Genomic DNA, 19,957 nt, shown 5'->3' with positions numbered 1-19,957 from the left:
TACGGACGCCCCTGCTTGGGTGTTTGAGGAGTTAGATAAATGGATGCGCTCCTTCTTCTGCGCCGACAAAGATAAAGTTCACGGAGGTTAGTGTTTGGTGGCTTGGAACTCGGTGTGCAAGCCCACGTGGCTCGGAGGTTTGTGCGTGCGCAACATGCAATTACAAGGCTTGGCTTTGAGAGTGAGATGGGAGTGGCCGAGAAGGACGGACCTTGAGAGGCCGTGGCAAGGGCTTCCAATGGCCGTGGACAAAGAGGCTCGAGCGGTCTTTGATAGCCTGGTGCACACTGAGGTTGGTGTGGGCAACAGAGTGCTGTTCTGGAGAGATAGATGGATACACGGCTTTGCGGTCAAAGACATTGCACCGTACATATATGCCTTGGTTGACACGAGAACGATCAACCGTCGCACGGTTGAGGAAGGCTTGCAAAATGATAGATGGTTGCATGACATTTCCGGTGTAGTTAACTTTGGTGGCCACTTGCAACTTCTTCACCTAAACCTTGCGATCAGCATGGTGAACCGGGACCCCCATGCAGAAGATTCTCTCTCTTGGCCGGTTGATCCTTCTGGTGGTTACACGGCTAAATCCACATACCTCAGGCTCTGTTTCGGTGCTGAGAGGGTCCCTTACGCCTCATGCATATGGAAGAGCTGGGCCCTCCTCAAGTGCAATTTTTTTTGCTTGGTTGGCAGTTCAACACCGGATATGGACTTCTGATCGTAGAGCGAGGCATGGCCTCCAGGACGCTCCTTCCGCCTGCCACACGTGCCTTCAAGAAGAAGATAACGCAGAGCACATTCTTGCTCAATGCGTTTACGCGAGAGAAGTGTGGCATTACATGTTCGACACGCTCAGCCTGCAGGGTAGCATCCCGGAGCCAGAGGACTGTTTGCTGAAGTGGTGGTTAGCTAGGAGAGCCCATTACAGAAAGGGTGCCAAGCGTGGGTTTGACACGGTGATCATTGCTACCACTTGGGCCTTATGGAAGCAGCGTAACGCTAGAGTGTTCCACAGGACTAATCAACAGATGACGGCGCCAGACTTGTCCCTTGCCATCATCGCGGAGCTCAAAGAATGGAGACTAGCCGGTTTGGGAGGAGGAGGCTATGGCACGTTTTGTGAGAGTGTTGGCATAGGTTAATTGTAGGGTGTGCTAGGGCTAGGGTGTGCGTTTCCGATGGAAGCTCGCTTCCGTCCAAACTCTCTTGTATATTTGTGCTCTTGTTTCTTCCCTTCTATAAAAAAAAGGTACGTCTTTGGTGTACTCTTAAAAAAAACACGTGAGGCTATACTACCAGATCTGGTGGCCATCATCTGACGGTCCATGACTAGTCTGATACTTGGCAAAGGATCAGTAGTCTGATCCTAGTGGTCTCCGTGTTTAATTGGGCCGGTCTACCGGCGTCTACTACTCGCCGGAAAGAAAAGGATCCTCGCGCGCACAATAGACGCCGGCTGGGCACAAAAGAAAAGGTTACCCCACGTGCCAGAGTAAACAAAGCCCAGCCGGTACAACAGCCGAATTTGAGAGACTGCCCACACCGTGCACGCTTCTTCCTCGCGCCGCGCCGCCGCCGCCGCCACCAACCCACCATACTCCCTCCTCTGGTCTCTCTGCATCCAGTCCAAATCGAATCCGCCCGCCCAAAAATCACCCAGTCTCTTGATTCTGCAGGCAAGCGCTTCTCCGATTTCCCCTTGTTAATTGTTGGGATTTAGTTCGTTGTTGCTCATTTCAATCTGACAATATCTGCGTGTGCGTTGCGGTCGCAGCTGTGTAAGTGCTGCGAGGGAGCATGAGCATGGCCTTCTCGTGCGCGAGCGTTCGCCTGCACGGCCGCGTCGGCACCGTCAAGTGCCCTGCCGTTCTAGCTAGGCCGAGCGGCTGTTCGTACCCGACTGGAAGGAGGCGGATCGCTAGAGGAATCCGTTGCCAGCTGCCGCCGCAGGCCAGTGCGGATGGGAGCGCAGCCACCACCTCCGGCGCAGCTGTCGTCGCCCCAGAGGCGGGGAAGGTTGCTGGTTCTGCCGAGGACGTCGGCGCGGTTACCCAGCCGACTGGGCTTCAAGAGAAGGGCGCGGAGGTTGCTGACGTTAGTGGGTCGGGTGGGAATGGGAAGTTCCGGCCTGGTGGCGGCGGTGGTGGAGGTGGGGATAATGGTGGGGGTGTCGATGGTGGGGATGGCCACAATGAGGGGGATGATGAGTTTGGGCCGATCCTTAGCTTCGAACAGGTAGTCCAGGAGGTGGAGAAGCAAGGGGTTAGCTTGTCCAGCTTGCCAGCCGATATGATCGAGGCGGCGAAGAGCATCGGGATTCAGAAGCTGCTGCTGCTGAGATACTTGGACATGCAGGTGTTGTAAAGTGCTCTTGTTTTTATGCGTCTTTTGGGATTGCTATGTGGCTGACTCGGAGTTATTTTACTGTTTGCATGTTCTAGGCCTCAGCTTGGCCCTTGGGTCCTGCCATTAGATCCTGTGGGCTTCTCCGGAATAGGATGCTGGTTGATCCTGCGTTCCTCTTCAAAATTGGGACGGAGGTAGGTTCGGTTCTTATCTTAGGTAGAATTGCACACTGGTAAGTGTTCATTGGTAGGATTGTTAATTGATTGTTTTGGTGGAACGTTTTGCAGATAGTTATTGACACATGTTGCGCGACTTTTGCGGAGGTTCAGAAGAGGGGCGATGAGTTTTGGTCAGAATTCGAGTTGTATGCAGCAGATATGTTGGTAGGCGTAGTTGTTAATGTTGCTTTAGTTGGCATGTTAGCACCATATGCTCGATTCCGTGGGGGGTCTGCATCAGCAGGTCTTCTTGGGCGTGTTAGGCATGCTTATGATGCTCTCCCGAGCAGGTGAGTTATGAACTATGCTAACAATTCTGCGGGAGTAAAAAATGGAAGCAGTATTTTGTGTTAATTGCAAGTGACTTCTTGCTGTGTCACTAGGTGCATGTCATTTAATATTTCTATGTACTTGTAGTTCTATGTGTAAGTTCTTTAGTGGGAACCAGGTGTATTACTGTCTTCCCGTTCCATTAAAGCTTTAGCCTAACTTTTCTTCAATCTAGGTTATTTGTCTTTTATCCATAAATCAAGCCACAAAGTAAGGCCAGTTACATCCCTAGAAAAAGCAAGGTTTGTCAGTGCATAAATCTTATTGAGTGAAAAACTGTAAAAGGGGCAAGGTTTTTTTGTATAAATCTCATCTGGTTGAGTCACCAATGCTTAATAAACTGACTAAAGATAAATAATCTCTAACTGTAAACTGTAACAGTAATCCTGGTTATTGATGAGATTCGAACCATAATATTGCTGGATGCATACTTCCCTTTCCATAAAAACATGCCATCAGATGATTATTGGGTTAAGTACTACTATCTTGTTATTTTAGCCTTATTTCCCATTTCCCTTGCTTGTTGCGTGTTAATCTCAGTGCACTTTGTGCTACTATAATTGGCTGGCATTGTTCTTCATTACTTTTCTAATGCATCCAACCGTTCATCTTGTGTAACGCTGATGAGATCTGAACTCATGTAGTGTTTTTGAAGCTGAAAGGCCAGGATACAGTTTTTCCATTCAACAACGGCTCGGATCATACCTTCTCAAGGTAATTTTTGTGTTCAGTGCGATACTTATTGTGACCCTACAAACGCTATTACCTCTTCTAATATCTCAAATACCCTATGTTGAGAACAGGGATTTTTATACGGTGCAGTTGGATTTTCTTGTGGTCTTGTTGGCCAAGGCATTGCAAACTTGATAATGACTGCAAAGCGGTATTGTACTTCTTGTTATGTTAAAGTTAATATTGTCACCAATCTGTAGTCAGTTTATCGGCATATTTGACTACTTTTCTTCCTATGATATACTTATATTCTGATAGGCCATATAATAACAAATAGTATTAGCATGAGATATTACATCTCATTAGGCAGCTTCTTAGAGAGCTCGGATACTTTTGGAATCCATTTTGGTTCATGAATGATCAAGAAATGTTGAAGGAAACAAGGAAAATTACCATACAACTTATGATTGTAAAAATAAGCCTTGTTTGCTCGAGTGCCAACCTTGCACTAGTTTCCCACACAATTACTGCCGCATTGTGTAAAGGTTAAATCAACAAATTCTTAGCCACAATTAAAATAGGATTGCACAAAGGGTCAACTCTGAGCCCTTATCTTTTTTGCTTTGGTGATGGATGAGGTCACAAGGGATACACAAGGAGATATCCCATGGTGTATGCTCTTTGCGAATGATGTTGTGCTAGTCGACGATAGTCGGAGGGGGATTAATAGAAAGTTAGAGCCGTGGAAACAGACTTTGGAATGGAAAGTTTTTAGGCTTAGTAGAATTAAAACTGAGTACACTTCAGTACTACTAGGCACGGGGAGGAGGTTAGCCTTGATGGGCAAGTGGTATCTTAGAAGGACATATTTCGATATTTGGGGTCAATGCCGCAAAAGGATGGTGATATCAATGAAGATGTGAGCCATCAAATCAAAACTGGATGGGTGAAGTGGCGCCAAGCTTTTGGCAGCCTCTGTGATGAGACAGTGCCACAAAAGATAAAAGGCCAGTTATGCGATTCGACCTTGTGATGTTGTATGGCGCAGAATGTTAGCCAACTAAAAGGCGACATGTCCAATAGTTAGGTGAGATTTGCACGTCGAGATGGATATATGGCCACACAAGAAAGGACCAAGTCCAGAATGATGATATACGTGATAGAGTTGGGGTAGCACCAATTGAAGAAAAACTTGTCCAAGATCGTCTAAGATGGTTTGGCATATACAACGCATGCCTCCTGAAGCACCAATGCATAGAGGACAATCAAAGTGTGCCGATAATGTCAAGAGAGGTCGGTTAGACCAAACTTCAGATGGAGGAGTCCATAAAGAGGGATTTGAATTGACTAGAATGCCACCAAGAACTAGCCATGGAGAGGGGTGCGTGGAAGTTGGCTATCCAGGTGCCAGAACCATGACTTGGTTTTGAGATCTTATGGGTTTCAACTCTAGCCTACCTCAACTTGTTTGGGACTGAAAAGCTTTGTTTTTGTTGTTGATTATTGTACAACATGGAATAACCATAGTTGTCCATGGATCACCTTTGGTAGTTAGTTCGTTATAACCGTGTCTTATGCTTCAAAGAAACAAAGAAAGAAAAACACTTCCTCAGTTCCTATATGTAAGGCAAACTTTACCTTCCCCAATACAAACTTTGACCAAGAACTAATCCAATATTATGTTGGTTATATTACACCAATGTAATCGGACTCATCTTCAACAACACCTTCAATCATTACTGTGTTTTTGTGACTATTAACAATATATTGTACAAGTAGTCATGGCAAAACTCGTATTTGGAACAATCAAAATACACCATTTATTTAGGAACTGGGGGAGTATCTCATAGCATGTGCAAACGCCAAGGTCTTTGTTTTGCATGATTTAAAAGCCACATGAACACGAAGATCATTGGACAATGATGTCATGCCTCTTTGAATCTTATATAATTTGCACCAATGGGTGTTTGATTCTTTACATTTTAAGAAAATATAGGAATCTTTCCAAGAGGTTCAAGTCATAAGAAATATTCCCGTGAAACAATTTGTGCTGTAATTTCATTGATGATGAGTTGCCCAAGGACCCGATAATATCAAGGCATTAGGCGGGTGTTTTGCCTCTGCCTAGTGCATAGTTCGCCAAAGCGGCGCCTGGGCTTTCCATACAGCTGTACGAAAGAGCCAAGAAAGAAGTGTTGAAGGGTGAGAGGTCATAGTGTAGGAGCAGAGAAGACACACAAAAGATGAGTGGTGAGACTGGGAGGTCACACCAGAGGGTCTAAGAGCGGGGGCGGCAATTCGAGGTCTGGGCATAACTGGCATTATGCTTCTTGATACAGGGCAAACCGTAGGGGTGGCTCGATCTCCACGATTGGAGGTGGATTCATAGATGAACACGAAAAGCAAAGGGGAAACAAAAGAAAATCACAAGAGGAAACACACACAAGGCAATACATGAGGTCCAATTAGATCCAATAAGCAAGCTAAGGAAATAAGGAAACATAAGATGGTTCATCCCCAGACCCCAAAGAGAGATGAAGGTCTTGAAAGATGGTTCTTCCCCAATCTGAGAGAAGAGGGTTTGAAATTAGGAGGGATTCTTCACGTGGGAGGCCTTGTAATCCTAAAGGATTCTTCTCCAAGATGGAGGTCTTGCCCGCCTCGAGGAAGGTTGAAGCAGCACAAAAGGTTGTGGAGGAGCAACTCCACCTTGTTGCTACAATGTGTACAACACAAGTGTTGAAGGAACAACTTCAACGTGCTGTGCTAGATATCGCTCTAGAGGCGAATGTAGGCCGATAAGAACAACAAGTTCTATTATAGGTAGTGGGTACATAGTCTGGGTACAAAATAGAGGTGAGGACCTCTATTTATAGGGCTTTGGGAAGCCTTCACATACTTCTACTTATAGCTGGAATACTCTAGAAACATTATTTAAGGTTCACCATTCTACTCATAGCTACTCACAACTAGAAGACTCTAGAAAACAGTAGGTAGGATAAAAAAAAGAAAATACTAGACCACAACAGAATTATCTAGAAGTAGCCAAACATATTTGACATATGATTATATTTTCATATTCCTCATCTATTGTTCCTCATCATTCTCCCCTGGTTGTTTGGAACTCGCCCTCGAGTTATCTTCATAGAGCGCTTCTTCTGGATGGTAGAGAGTCAAGTCCGCAACATTGAAAGTGTTGGAGATACCCATATCGCTTGGAAGATCTATCACATAAGCACGATCATTTATCTTCCTCACGATAAAGAAGGGCCCATACCTTCGCTGCCTAAGTTTCCCTTTAACACCTAAAGGCAGCCTCTCTTTTCGGAGGTAAACCATCACCTTATCATCGGCTTGGAATGATTTTGGCCTCCTTTTGCAATCAGCAAGTTGTTTATATTTCTGATTTTGTGCTTCCAAAGCACCGCGAATCTCTTCAAATAACTCGGTGTAATTATCAGCGAAGGACAATGCTGATTTTGAGTTTCCCCTTGATGGTAGCTTCACCAGGTCCACCACATGTGATGGAACTTTAGTGTAGACAATGGAAAAAGGGCTCCTTACTGTGGATCTATGCTTGGAGTTATTGTAGGAGAATTCTGCAAGAGATAAAGCCAAATCCCATTGTCCCTTTCTTTCTCCACAAATGCAACGGATCAGATTACCCAAAAACTTGTTCACCACTTCCTTTTGTCCATCTGTTTGTGGATGAGTAGTGCTAGAAAATTTCAATTCAGTGTTGAATTGCTTCCACAAAGTGAGCCAAAATGCAGCAAGAAACTTGCTATCACGGTCTGAGACGATGGACCTTGGTACTCCATGAAGTCTGACCACTTCTCGAAAGAATAGGTTTGCCACATGATGAGCATCCGTTGTTTTGCGGCATGGGATGAAATGAGCCATCTTAGAGAATCTATCCACGACCACAAATACAACATCACTTCCTCGTCTTATTCTTGGCAAGCCCAAGACAGTCAATAGAGATGTCCTCCCATGGAGCGATAGGAACATGCAAAGGCATGTATAACCCTGTGTTCTGGACTTGGCCTTTGCAGATTTGACATATTGGGCATCGCTGAACAAACGTTCCAACATCTTTTTTTAGTTGTGGCCAAAAGTAGCGAGCTTCTAGGCTAGCGATAGTCTTGTCCCGTCCAACATGGCCACTAAGATCACTTAAATGGAGCTCTCTAACCAGCTTGTCACGTAGAGAACTTCTTGGAATGCACAAACGATCATTTTTGAAGAGATATCCATCTTGCACCAAATAGTCATCGCTTAATGGTTGGCCCCTTGCATGCTTTACCCAAACATGGCCAAAGTCTTCGTCACCCTCATACAACTCCTTTATTTGATCCATGCCCGAAACTTCAGCTTTAAAAGAAGTCAAGAGGCATGCACGACGACTCAAAGCATCGGCCACTCTGTTAGTTATTCCAGATTTATGCACGATGAGATAGTTAAACCTCTCCATATATGCTGCCCATCTTGCTATCATGCGGTCAACATGCTTTTGATTTCTAAAATGCTTCAAGGATTGATGGTCGCTATAAACAATGAACTCTTTAGGCGGCAAATAGACTTCCCAAGTTTTCAATGCTCTGAAAACGGCATATAATTCTTGTTGACAGGTACTCCACTTCTGTCTAGCTTCACTTAACTTCTCACTAAAGAAAGCAATGGGCTTCCTTTCTCGAGATAGGACAGCTCCAATGCCTACTCCACTTGCATCACACTCCAACTCAAAAGTCTTGTTGAAATCAGGTAGCACCAAGACAGGAGCTTGTGATAGTTTTTGTTTTATCTCATTGAAACTAGCTTCAGCTGCTTCTGTCCATTGGAACTTTCCTTTTTTCAAACACTCGGTAACAGGTGCCATGATAGTGCTGAAATTCTTCACAAATCGCCTATAGAAAGTTGCAAGGCCATGAAAACTTCTTACCTCAGAAATGGTCTTCGGAGTTGGCCATTCTCGGATTGCTTCAACCTTAGAATCATCAACATGAATACCATCACATGTTATGATGAATCCTAGGAAAAGAAGTTGTGTTTGCAGGAAAACACATTTCTTCAAGTTGACGTAGAGCTCATTTTCCCTTAGTACTTCTAGCACCTTCCGAATGTGATCAAAGTGTTCGTCCTCATCCTTGCTATAGATCAAGATGTCATCGAAATAGACCACAACAATGTGGGACAAGAAGGGTCGAAGGACTTGATTCATTAAGCACATAAAGGTACTTGGTGCATTTGAGAGTCCAAATGGCATGACTAACCATTCAAACAACCCTTCTTTTGTCTTGAAGGCTGTTTTCCATTCATCCCCGGGTCTGATACGGATTTGATGATATCCACTTCTTAAATCCAGCTTTGTGAACACTCTTGCTCCACTAAGCTGATCCAACATATCATCCAGACGGGGAATAGGGAATCTATACCTTATAGTGATCTTGTTAATGGCTCTACTGTTCGTACACATGCGCCAAGATCCATCTTTCTTAGGCGCGAGCAGGGCTGGTACATCACATGGGCTAATACTTTCTCGAATGTGCCCCTTCTGCAGCAATTCCTCCACTTTCTCCTTCAATACATCATGCTCCTTTGGGCTCATTCGATAGTGTGGAAGATTAGGAAGACTTGCTCCCGCAATTAAGTCAATTCTATGTTGAATTCCTCTCATCGGTGGCAAGCCTTGTGGCTTTACAAGTATGTTCTGAAATTCTGCCAATAAACCACGTACCTTTGCTGGAATTTCAACAGTCAGGTGCTCATCTCCTTTTACAACAAGTGCAACACACAAATCTGCCTCCTTCAAGTCTTCCATAAACTCATGAGAGGTATGGGAGATAGTTAACATAGTTTTCCCCTCCTCAGAGGTATTACCTTCGGTTTTGTTTGGTAAGATAATGATCTTTCTCTTGTTCCAAATGAAAGAGCAAGAATTTACCCTGCCCTTGTGTGTAGTATCCACATCAAATTGCCAAGGTCTCCCAAGAAGAACATGGCTGGCATCCATGTCAACCACATCACACACATTTGAGCGATAATGCTTGCCCAAAGGAAGTGGCAGGTTGCATTGTTTGGTGATCCTGATATTCACTCCTTTCTTGATCCACCTAACAGTGTAGGGGTTTGGATGATCATGAATATCAAGCTTTAAATGGTTCACCAACTTCTGGGAGATAAGATTCTCGCAACTGTAACTATCAATCACTAATTTGCATACCTTGCCATTCACCGTGCATTTGCTCTCAAATATTTTCTTTCGTTGTGTGTTGTCAGGTTGTGGTGTGGAACATAGGAGACGCTGGATCACACATACCACCTCTTCACCTTCTTCTTGACAAACCTCTTGCCCCTCTACATCTTCAGATTCGTATTCTTCCTCACCGTCTTCACCATCAAGGATAGTTGTGTTAACAAATTTCCTTAGTGGGCAGCCGCTGGATATGTGTCCCTCTTCACCACATTTATAGCATTTTGGGCCTTCATTGGACTTACCCTTGCCTCTAGTTATCTTCTGGATGAGTCGTTTTGCCTTAGGTGGAGCGGTCTTTTCTTCCACTCTATTAGACTAACTCCTAGACGAGCCTTCGGTATGAGGATATGGAGGATATGGAGCCTTAGTTGCCTTTCTTGTCCTCACAAATCTCTCGGCCTTTAAGGCTAGAGCTTGTGCTTGGTCAACGGATCAGATTTGTTGCATCATCAATCGATCTTGAATAGAATCATTGAGACCATTGATATACCTTGCAACTTGTTGATCTTCAGTTTCAGCAAGGTTGCACCTCACTTGTAGCCTTAGAAACTCCTCCGTGTAATCTGAAACAATCCTTTTTCCTTGAGCACAATTTTGAAATTGGATAAATAGGATCTGGTCATAATCAACGGGCAAAAATCTCCCTTTCAAGAGACTTTTCATTTGCCGCCAAGTTCTCACACGAGGTTCTCCTCCCAGCCTGCGCTCTTCTTGAACGCGATGCCACCATGCACCGGCTCCTCCTTTCAGCTTGTATGCGACCAAAGGAACTCTACGATCTTCCGAAACCTCCATGACTTCAAAGAAAGTCTCCACTTCATATAACCAATCTAGGCACCCTTCAATATCAACATTTCCATTAAAAGTTGGGATCTCAGCTTTCACCTTGTATGTATCCCTTGCATATGTAGGGTTGGGTACTCTCCAATATGCATAGAGATCAACTTCTTCAAGGGCTTCATCATATTCTTCACCTTCAGAAGTTTCAACATAAATTGGCCTTCTTGAAGCACGTTGAACAACACGTTGTTGTGGCGGTCTTGCTCCAAGATTACCTCTCCTTCTTTGATGAACATCTTCTTCTTTAGATGAATCTCCTTCATTTGTAACAGGGGGAACACCCTTTCTTATCATCTCAACCAGCTGATCAAATCTCCGATTAAGATCTTCACGCAGCTCTTTGATTTGTTGTTCTGTAGCATCCATCCTCTTCTCCAATTGCTACATTGCTTGCTGTAGCTTGCTCTCGAAGAGGACAGCAAGAACTAGTATGGGTCAACGAGGCTCTGATGCCACCTGAAGCAGCACAAAAGGTTGTGGAGGAGCAACTCCACCTTGCTGCTACAATGTGTACAACACAAGTGTTGAAGGAACACTTCAACGTGCTGTGCTAGATATCGCTCTAGAGGCGAATGTAGGCCGATAGGGCAGCAAGAGTTCAATCTAGAACTCCTAGGGCACAAGATCTACTCCAAGATCTTAGATAAGAACAACAAGTTCTATTATAGGTAGTGGGTACATAGTCTGGGTACAAAGTAGAGGTGAGGACCTCTATTTATAGGGCTTTGGGAAGCCTTTACATACTTCTACTTATAGCTGGAATACTGTAGAAACATTATTTAAGGTTCACCATTCTACTCATAGCTACTCACAACTAGAAGACTCTAGAAAACAGTAGGTAGGATAAAGAAAAGAAAAGAAATACTAGACCACAACAGAAGTATCTATAAGTAGCCAAACAGATTTGACATATGATTATATTTTCATGTTCCTCATCTATTGTTTCTCATCAAAGGTAGATTGCGCAAAGCTCTCAAGTTGATGGTCTATATTTTCCTAACCCTAGATCTGAGGAGTACAATATATATAGTGTAGAGATGAAGGGGTGGGTGGGAGATAGAGTTACATGGTCGGTATTTCTTTGATAGCGCGCAGGCAGCTGGTCAATCTAACTGACTCCATTTAGCCTGGATAGTTCAACCCTGGGCGCTAACTCGGGTTCAGACGGGTGTGTGCGTTCGACCGCTGGCGCACTCCGGCAGTCTGGTCGGTCGGTGGCTGACAAAGGGCGAATCTGGTCTCTAGAGTTCGCGCATGTGCCAGATTGTCCAGCTAGGTGTCCTGGTGGGTTCGGTTTTACCCATAAAGATAGTGGTCTGTCTGGCTGCTATTTAGTTGCGCTCCTTTGGCCTTGGCTTATCCGGCCTGAATCTTGCTGGACCGTCTGACCTCCTGGCTGGAGCAGCCTCTTCTTCTCTGTTGCTCCTCGTCCGTGCTTTGGCCTGCCTTCCTTGTTCCTTAGCAGTGCCCTTGTACCTAAGTATGCAGTGGGTCTCAGATTGAGGTAGTAGCCATTTCTTAGATTGAGTTAGTATGGATAGGGAGCTTGAAGCAGAGTGAGGTCACCTCGGTTTGTATGGCTTGTGCATGTGCTCTTGTCATTGGTCTACTTGGATTGACAGGGGATCCATGGTGATGTCCAAGGGATGCTCCACACCATTCCCCTCCCTCCCACTGGGGAAGATCTGTCCTTGTATAAAGGTCCACATCACCATTAACGGGGGCAAGGTTGGTGAAGTTGAAGGTATTACTCATTGAGGACATGTCCATGGGTATGTCGACCTTATAGGCATTGTTGTTGTTCCTTTGGATGACCTTGAATGGACCATCGGCTCGGGGAAGTAGCTGGGCTTGCACTCTTCTACGAAACGATCCTTGCGAAGATGCACACACACATGGTTGCCAGGGTTGGAAGACCGTTGTCGGCGTGTCGTTGAAATTGGGCTCAATGGTGAGCCTTGTTTTCTCGTGCATCCTCTTCATGAACTTGGCACTTGTTCTTGCGTCCATGTTTGTTCGCTCCTTGGAGATGTAGCGGAAGAATGTCTAATGGCGAAAGAGGGTGGAAGCCATAGACGAGTTTGAGCGCGGTTGTTGGCAAACTCGACTATCGGCAAGCAATCCTTCAACTCTTGAAGATCCCTCTTGATGAGCACGTGAAGGAGGGTTGACAATGTGCGATTGACCACCTCCGTCTGTGGATGTATGCCGGTGAGAAGAGCAACTTGATGCCGAGCTTGGCGCACAATGTCTTCCAAAATAGCTTATGACCTTGATGTCACGGTCGGTGACGATGGACTTGGGTACTCCGGTAGGCAAAAGATTTCCCTAAGAAACAATGTCACAACATGTGAAGCATCATCTCTCTCGTTGCAAGGAATGAAATGCGCCAATTTTAATAAAGTGATCAACAACCACAAAGGTGGAATCCTTCCCCTTTTGAGTTCTACTAGGTAACCCAAACAGAAAGTCCATTCTAATGTCTTCCCAAGGTGCATGTGGAATGGGCCAAGGTGTATAAATACCATGGGAAAGAGGTTTAGAGTTAGCTTTGCGACATGTGATGCGCTGACGGATAAATTCCCCAACGCCTCGAGACATTCTTGGCCAAAAGAACTTGTTGGCGAGCATAGCATAAGTCTTTCGCGTTCAAAAATGTCCCATGAGTCCACCACCATGCGATTCATGCAAGAAGGAGCAAACGCAACAAACTCTAGGGAGTTTGTTAACGTGCATAAGATATCCAACGAGTGCCTTCTTGGCATGAGCAAAAGGCTTAGCAAAGAAAGGGTCAATGACATACAGATATTTAATGTGGTCAAATCATGTGACATTAATCTCAAGTTTTTGTAACATGATTTTGCGGGAAAGAGCATCCGCCACTACATTTTCTTTGCCATTCTTGCACATGATGACATAGGGAAAAGGCTCAATGTATCACTCCATTTAGCATGTCCACGGTTTAGTTTGGCTTGGCTCAAGTATTTGAGCGATCTGTGATCGGAATGGATAACAAATTCCTTAGGCCACCAATATGTTGCCAAATTTGCAAGACACGGACCAAAGAATACAATACCTTGTCATAAATGGGATAGTTTAATTGCGTGCCAGCTAGTTTTTCTTTAAAATAAGCTACTGGTCTATGCTCTTGCATAAGCATGCCTCCTATGTTGGTACCGCTAGCGTCAAACTCAAATCTCAAATGTTTTTGCAAAATCCGGCAAAACAAGCAATGAGGTATGAGCCAAGCGATGCTTAAGTTTAAGAAAATCTTTGTTTTATGACGGACCCCAAGTAAAACACGTACCGTCTTTGGAAAGAGCATCCAATGGTGAAGCAATAGTGCTAAAATCCTTGACAAAACGTCAATCAAATTTGATCAACCCAAGGAAACTACAGACTTGCATCAAATTCGTGGGTTGTGGCCAACTTTGAATCTCGTCGATCTTAGACTAATCTACTTCAATGCCATGAAAAGAAACAACGAAGCCCAAGAAAAATGAGTTGAGTGGTGCAAAATGTGCACTTTTCAAGATTAGTAGAAAGTTTCTCATTTCTTAGCACTTCAAGTACTTCGGAAACATGAATGGGATGATCATCAAAGTAACCAACAACAAGTTTGCTAATGAGATGCCTAAGCACATAATTTCATCAAGTGCATGAGGTGCTAGGGGCATTAGACAATCCAAAGGGCATCACAAGACATAAATTAAGACCAAATTTGGTTTCCAAAGCAGTTCTCTATTTGTCGCCCACTTGCATACGGATTTGGTGATAACCACTTCTCATATCAATTTTGAAAAAGACAGTGAGGAGTAGGGTGTCTATAGCGAACGGTAATGTTGTTAATAGCACGACAATCGACACACATTCGCTAAGATCAATCCTTCTTAGGCACAAGTACAACGGGGACGACACAAGGGCTTAAGCTTTTGCGAACACACCCCTTGTCAAGTAGCTCTTGTACTTGACATTGTATTACTTTCGTCACTTCGGGGTTAACGCGGTAAGGAGGGTGGTTTGTAAGTGGAGTGCTGAGGATGAAGTGAACCCAGTGTTCGATGCCTTGTAGTGGTGGAAGGCACGGTGGCGTCTTCGAAGGAGAGACATCCACAAATTCCTGCAAAACATGTGAAATGGAGCTAGGAAGAGCATGAGAGTTGTTAGTTAAAATGGCTTCATCTTTGTACAAAAAGCACAAAATGAAGCATCGATAGGTTCTCACTTCCCTCAAGTTAAATTTTGTGTCTTAAGATGACCATGTCCTTATTGTCACTCATCATGGACACTCATTTCGGGCTTGTGGCACCCAATTTCTTTTAGGTGGCTCGCTCCCTTACTGGACTCAACAATACCATGATCATTCAAAGGTCTTCGGTGCTAGACTTGTCGGCTATGACTTGGTTTGGAGACATAGGGTGACACACATATATTCCTTTCCTTCCACTTGAAGCTATAGAGATTGGTGCGACGATTGTGAATTACGGCACTGTCAAATTGCCATGGGTGTCGCAAGACAAGATGACAAACGGTCATGTGCACTACATCACATTCCACACTATCTTAAGAGGCGCCGATCTTGAAAGATACCTCCACTGTGTGCTCAACCTTGATGGTGTTGGCGTTACTGAGCAATTGGACCTTGTAGGGCTAAGCTGGCGCTTGTACATTACTTGCAACTTTGAGCAAAGTTCCGTACTCCCAAGTTATAACAAGTACCACCATCAATGAACATTTGATTGATCTTCCGTTGGTTCCGACTTTTGAGTGAAAGTGGCATCGTTGGTCAAGTTCTTGGAGACAACAAGAGCGGGACTCGAATCATTATCACAAAAGACTTGACCATCTTCGTCTTGGTTGACTTCTTGTTGGTGAGCAACGTGTTGCAAAGCTTTGAGTTCTCCATCACTCATGGGGCCACTCCCCACCTTCATTAATCACCATAGTGCACGTGGTGTGGCACTCATGACTTGTGGCTGCGATCTTTGCATGTGAGTCCCTTGTAGAGTTGGCACTTGGTCTAGGTCGGAGCCTTGTAGAGTTTGGAGGTGTCCGACTTGATGTTGTCGCCGATGCCTTGGATCTTGAAGGAACACCACTTGTAGATGTGTCTCATTGGTATGGCACTGTCACACCCAATATGCGATACTATCCTAAAGAGACTCGAATGTCCCACCAAGGATAGAACCGCATATTAAAACGCTTTTGCAAGGTGGATATCATTACATCAACATTACATAATAGATGGGGATACATACAAGAGGCATACAATGCCACACGAATACAACATCACAATACATAAGAGCATCATCCGACTACGGATGAAACACAAACAGAAACTCCACCCTGCTAGCCCAGGCTGCCGACCTGGAACCTATCCCCTGATCGAAGAAGAAGCAAAAGAAGAACTCCAAAACAAGTAAACATCGCTCTCGCGTCATGATCATCGCATAATCTGTACCTGCAACTGTTGTTGTAGTAATCTGTGAGCCACGAGGACTCAGCAATCCCATTACCATGGGTATCAAGACTAGCAAAGCTTAAAGGGAAAGGAAGGGGTAAAGTGGTGAGGTTGCAGCAGCGGCTAAGCAAATATGGTGGCTAACATACGCAAATAAGAGTGAGAAGAGAGCAAACGGAACGGTCGTGAAGCTAGCAATGATCAAGAAGTGATCCTGAACTCCTACTTACGTCAAACATAACCCAAAAATCGTGTTCACTTTCCGGACTCCGCCGAAAAGAGACCATCACGGCTACACACACAGTTGATGCGTTTTAATTCGTATCTGGTGTCAAGTTATCTACAACCGGACATTAACAAATTCCCATCTGCCACATAACCGCGGGCACGACTTTCGAAAGTTTAAACCCTGCAGGGGTGTCCCAACTTAGCCCATGATAAGCTCTCGCGATCAACGAAGGATATTCCTTCTCCCAGGAAGACCTGATCAGACTCGGAATCCCGGTTTACAAGACATTTCGACAATGGTAAAATAAGACCAGCAAGACCGCCCGATGCGCCGACAATCCCGATAGGAGCTGCACATATCTCGTTCTCAGGGCAACACCGGATAGGTCAGCCTACGAGTAAAACCAGCCCTCGAGTTGCCCCGAGGTGGCCCCGCTGTCTGCCCGGTTCGGACCAACACTTAGACAAGCATTGGCCCGGGGGGGGGGGCTAAAATAAAGATGACCCTTGGGTTAATTACTCCCAAGGGAAATATAGGTGGTGGTGAGGCAAATGGTAAAACTAAGGTTGGGCCTTGCTGGAGGAGTTTTATTCAAAGCGAACTGTCAAGGGGGTCCCATAAATCACCCAACCGCGTTAGGGACGCAAAATCCGGGAACATAACACCGGTATGACGGAAACTAGGACGGCAAGAGTAGAACAAAACACCAGGCATAAGACCGAGCCTTCCACCCTTTATCAAATATATAAATGCATTAATAATATAAGAGATATTGTGATATCCCAACATAATCTTGTCCACCATGAAGCAATCTTCAACTTCACCTGCAACTAACAACGCTATAAGAGGGGCTGAACAACGCGGTAACATAGCCAAGCAACGGTTTGCTAGGAAGGGTGAAAAAGGTTAGAGGCTGACATGGCAAATTGGAAGGCTTGAAGAGCAAATGATAGGTAGCGCAGCAAAGCGATAGAATGAAGCAACTAGCATAGCAATGATAGTAGTGAGATCCAGGGTAGCGGTCATCTTGCCTGAAATCGCACTAGGAAGAAGAACGAGTCCATGAAGAAGATGAAGCCACGAAAACGAACCAAGCGTAGACGAACGAATCCTCACGATCGCAATGAAAACGGGAACTATCGAGAAGAAGCACACAACATGGTAAACACATCACACATGAACAAGACATGATGCACAACCAAGCATGATGCAAGACAAGACTACATGAAGCTACTCATGGCAAGAGATGATGCAAACAAGAGCAACACATCAAGGCAAGTTTAAATGAGGCCGGGAACAACATATAACAATTTCGGTAAGTCCTCATATGCAACTTTCGAATTTGGTCCAGATCTAAGTAAACCTTATGTTCAAGTTGTTAAACAGCAAGTTAAGAAGCACCAAGAGAATCTACACGAAATTCTAGTCAAGTTACATATAAAGTTCATTAGATTTGGAGCTACGGCCTAGAAGATATGAGCAAAACAAGTTAAACATGGCATTGATGTAAAATGCATACAAACATGAAGCAAACACCTCAAAATAAGGATGCAACATGATAATATGAAACTACATGCAAAATCAAGCAAGTTTCATATAGAGCACACTCAAAACGGAGCAACGGTTCAACACACACACATGAAACAAGTTATAGCAACAATCTGTCTAAAACAGCAACTAGACATATTGCAAGCATCAAAACAACATGCTACAGAGCCTCAACAAGAAATCAAAAGGCATGGACATGATGTACAGGTAAAGCATGACAAAACATGAACACTGAGCTATCTCCAGAAATGACTAGAACATGCTCAAACACACATGGCAAGATTGCAAATAGTAACAGTTTCAGACTTTGCAGAAATAACATCAGGTAGCAATGTTTAGAGCTATCAAACAACATGCTACAGGAACTTAACATGGCAAACAAAGGCATGGCATGAATCTACTAATTGCATAGAACAAAAGTCCTTTACTGACCATGAGCCAGAAAGGATCAGAAGATATGATGGCACCCATGTAAACATGGCAAGTTATATGACAGATTCATACATGACAGGAACAACGATAAGTAGGCATGTTGGTGAGCTTGTACCACTCACCACAGGGCATTACATGGCATGACAAGGCAACCAACAGTAAGAATACATGTTTGTGAAGCTAAGCATGGCAATAGAAAGTTCATAGGATGCATGGATCACTAGCAACAATCATGGCAACATTGAACTTAATGTTAACAGGCTGACAGCAACAATATTTAGCAATTTTAGAGCAAGATTATAACAAGCTACAGCAGGCTATAAATGCAACCAGGGGTATGGATGGATAGAGCATGACATGTATAACAAAACATCATTAGTGAACATCTCCAGATTATGCATAGAATGACTTGTAGCAGCAGGTTTACATAGCATCACAAAATAACAGATTCAGCCTAGCAAAACAATAACAGCAAGTACATTACTTCACGAACTCGATTCAGTCACCACAAGTCATTGCATGACAATATAAGCATAGCATCAGCAAGAAGACATGTTGATGAAACTAACCAAGGCAAGAACAAGTTCATAGCATGCAAGGATCAACTACAACAACCTTGGCAAAATTGAATAACATGTAAACAATCTGCCAGGAAACATTTTATAGCAAAAGTAGAGCAAGAAAATGACATGCTAGACTACTCCATAATTGTAAACAGGGGCATGAATGGATAGAGAATAACCATATGTTCAAAACATCCTTACTGAAGTATCTCAAAATATGCTTGGATCTCTCTGTAGCATCAAGTTCACATGGCATAAAAATAACAGCAGAACAGAAACTGAAATCAGCAACATCACGAAGCCTAGTTTGCATGCTTGTTCTAGTCACCACATTGATCACAAAAATACATGGCATACACCCCTGTAAAGATGGCATGATGTAGCACAATACACATGTAGAGCTCATACTCATAGGATGCACACATCAAACATGGCAAAAATGACAAATGAACATGTTCTGTTAACAGACAGCAGACAACATTATATAGCACTCTTGCAACGATGATTCAGGCATCAAAATGGACTCAAATGAACATGATGCAATGGAATGAAATGAAGAGCATCTCTCAACGAACATTTTGACATATTACACGCACGAAACGGAGCAGTATGCAACAAGTTATGATGCGATGAACAAGAGCTAAAAATATGCAAATATTCGGGACTTAGACGAAAAACGGGGTCAACCTCTAGTGGATCTGGATCTGGCGCGGATTCCGAGGCTTGCCGGAGAAGCTTGCCGGAGAGGAGGGAGACGGCGGGGACGGGCGAATCCGGGGCGGGACGGGGCGGATCCGGCCGGATCTCGCCGGATCCGGCCGGATCTCGCCGGATCCGGCCGAGCTCCGGCGAAGGTGACGCGAGGCCGGGCACGGGCATCGACCGGGAGCGTCAACCGGCGTTGGGGACGAGGCGTCCGGGCGCGGAGGTCGTGGCGGTGGGCGGCGAGGGGCCGGTGGTGTGCGGGGTGCGGCCGGGCGGCGCGGCCACCGGGCAGGAGGCGGCGAGGGTCGGCGAGGACGGCGGGGTCGCGGCGGCCGGGCAGGGGTCGGGGGCGCC

The 19,957-nt window shown here is 44.8% G+C and overlaps 1 protein-coding gene across 1 annotated transcript in view; it reads left to right on the top strand.

Moving 5' to 3' along the window:
* Positions 1 to 1,487: 1,487 nt before the first annotated feature.
* The window catches only part of LOC119363653 (protein RETICULATA, chloroplastic-like), a 28,143-nt gene continuing 9,673 nt past the window's right edge, over positions 1,488 to 19,957 (top strand). Inside the window, exons 1-6 of the mRNA XM_037629020.1 lie at positions 1,488 to 1,679; positions 1,778 to 2,358; positions 2,445 to 2,543; positions 2,637 to 2,857; positions 3,542 to 3,611; positions 3,701 to 3,780. Coding sequence (XP_037484917.1) covers positions 1,801 to 2,358; positions 2,445 to 2,543; positions 2,637 to 2,857; positions 3,542 to 3,611; positions 3,701 to 3,780 — 1,028 coding nt within the window. The 5' untranslated portion in view covers positions 1,488 to 1,679; positions 1,778 to 1,800. The remainder of the gene's footprint in view (positions 1,680 to 1,777; positions 2,359 to 2,444; positions 2,544 to 2,636; positions 2,858 to 3,541; positions 3,612 to 3,700; positions 3,781 to 19,957) is intronic.

The sequence above is a fragment of the Triticum dicoccoides genome, chromosome 2B, assembly GCF_002162155.2.
Source record: "Triticum dicoccoides isolate Atlit2015 ecotype Zavitan chromosome 2B, WEW_v2.0, whole genome shotgun sequence".
Lineage (NCBI taxonomy): Eukaryota > Viridiplantae > Streptophyta > Magnoliopsida > Poales > Poaceae > Triticum > Triticum dicoccoides.
Note: the sequence above shows the minus strand (reverse complement) of the source record. Positions and strands in the feature narration are given on the sequence as shown.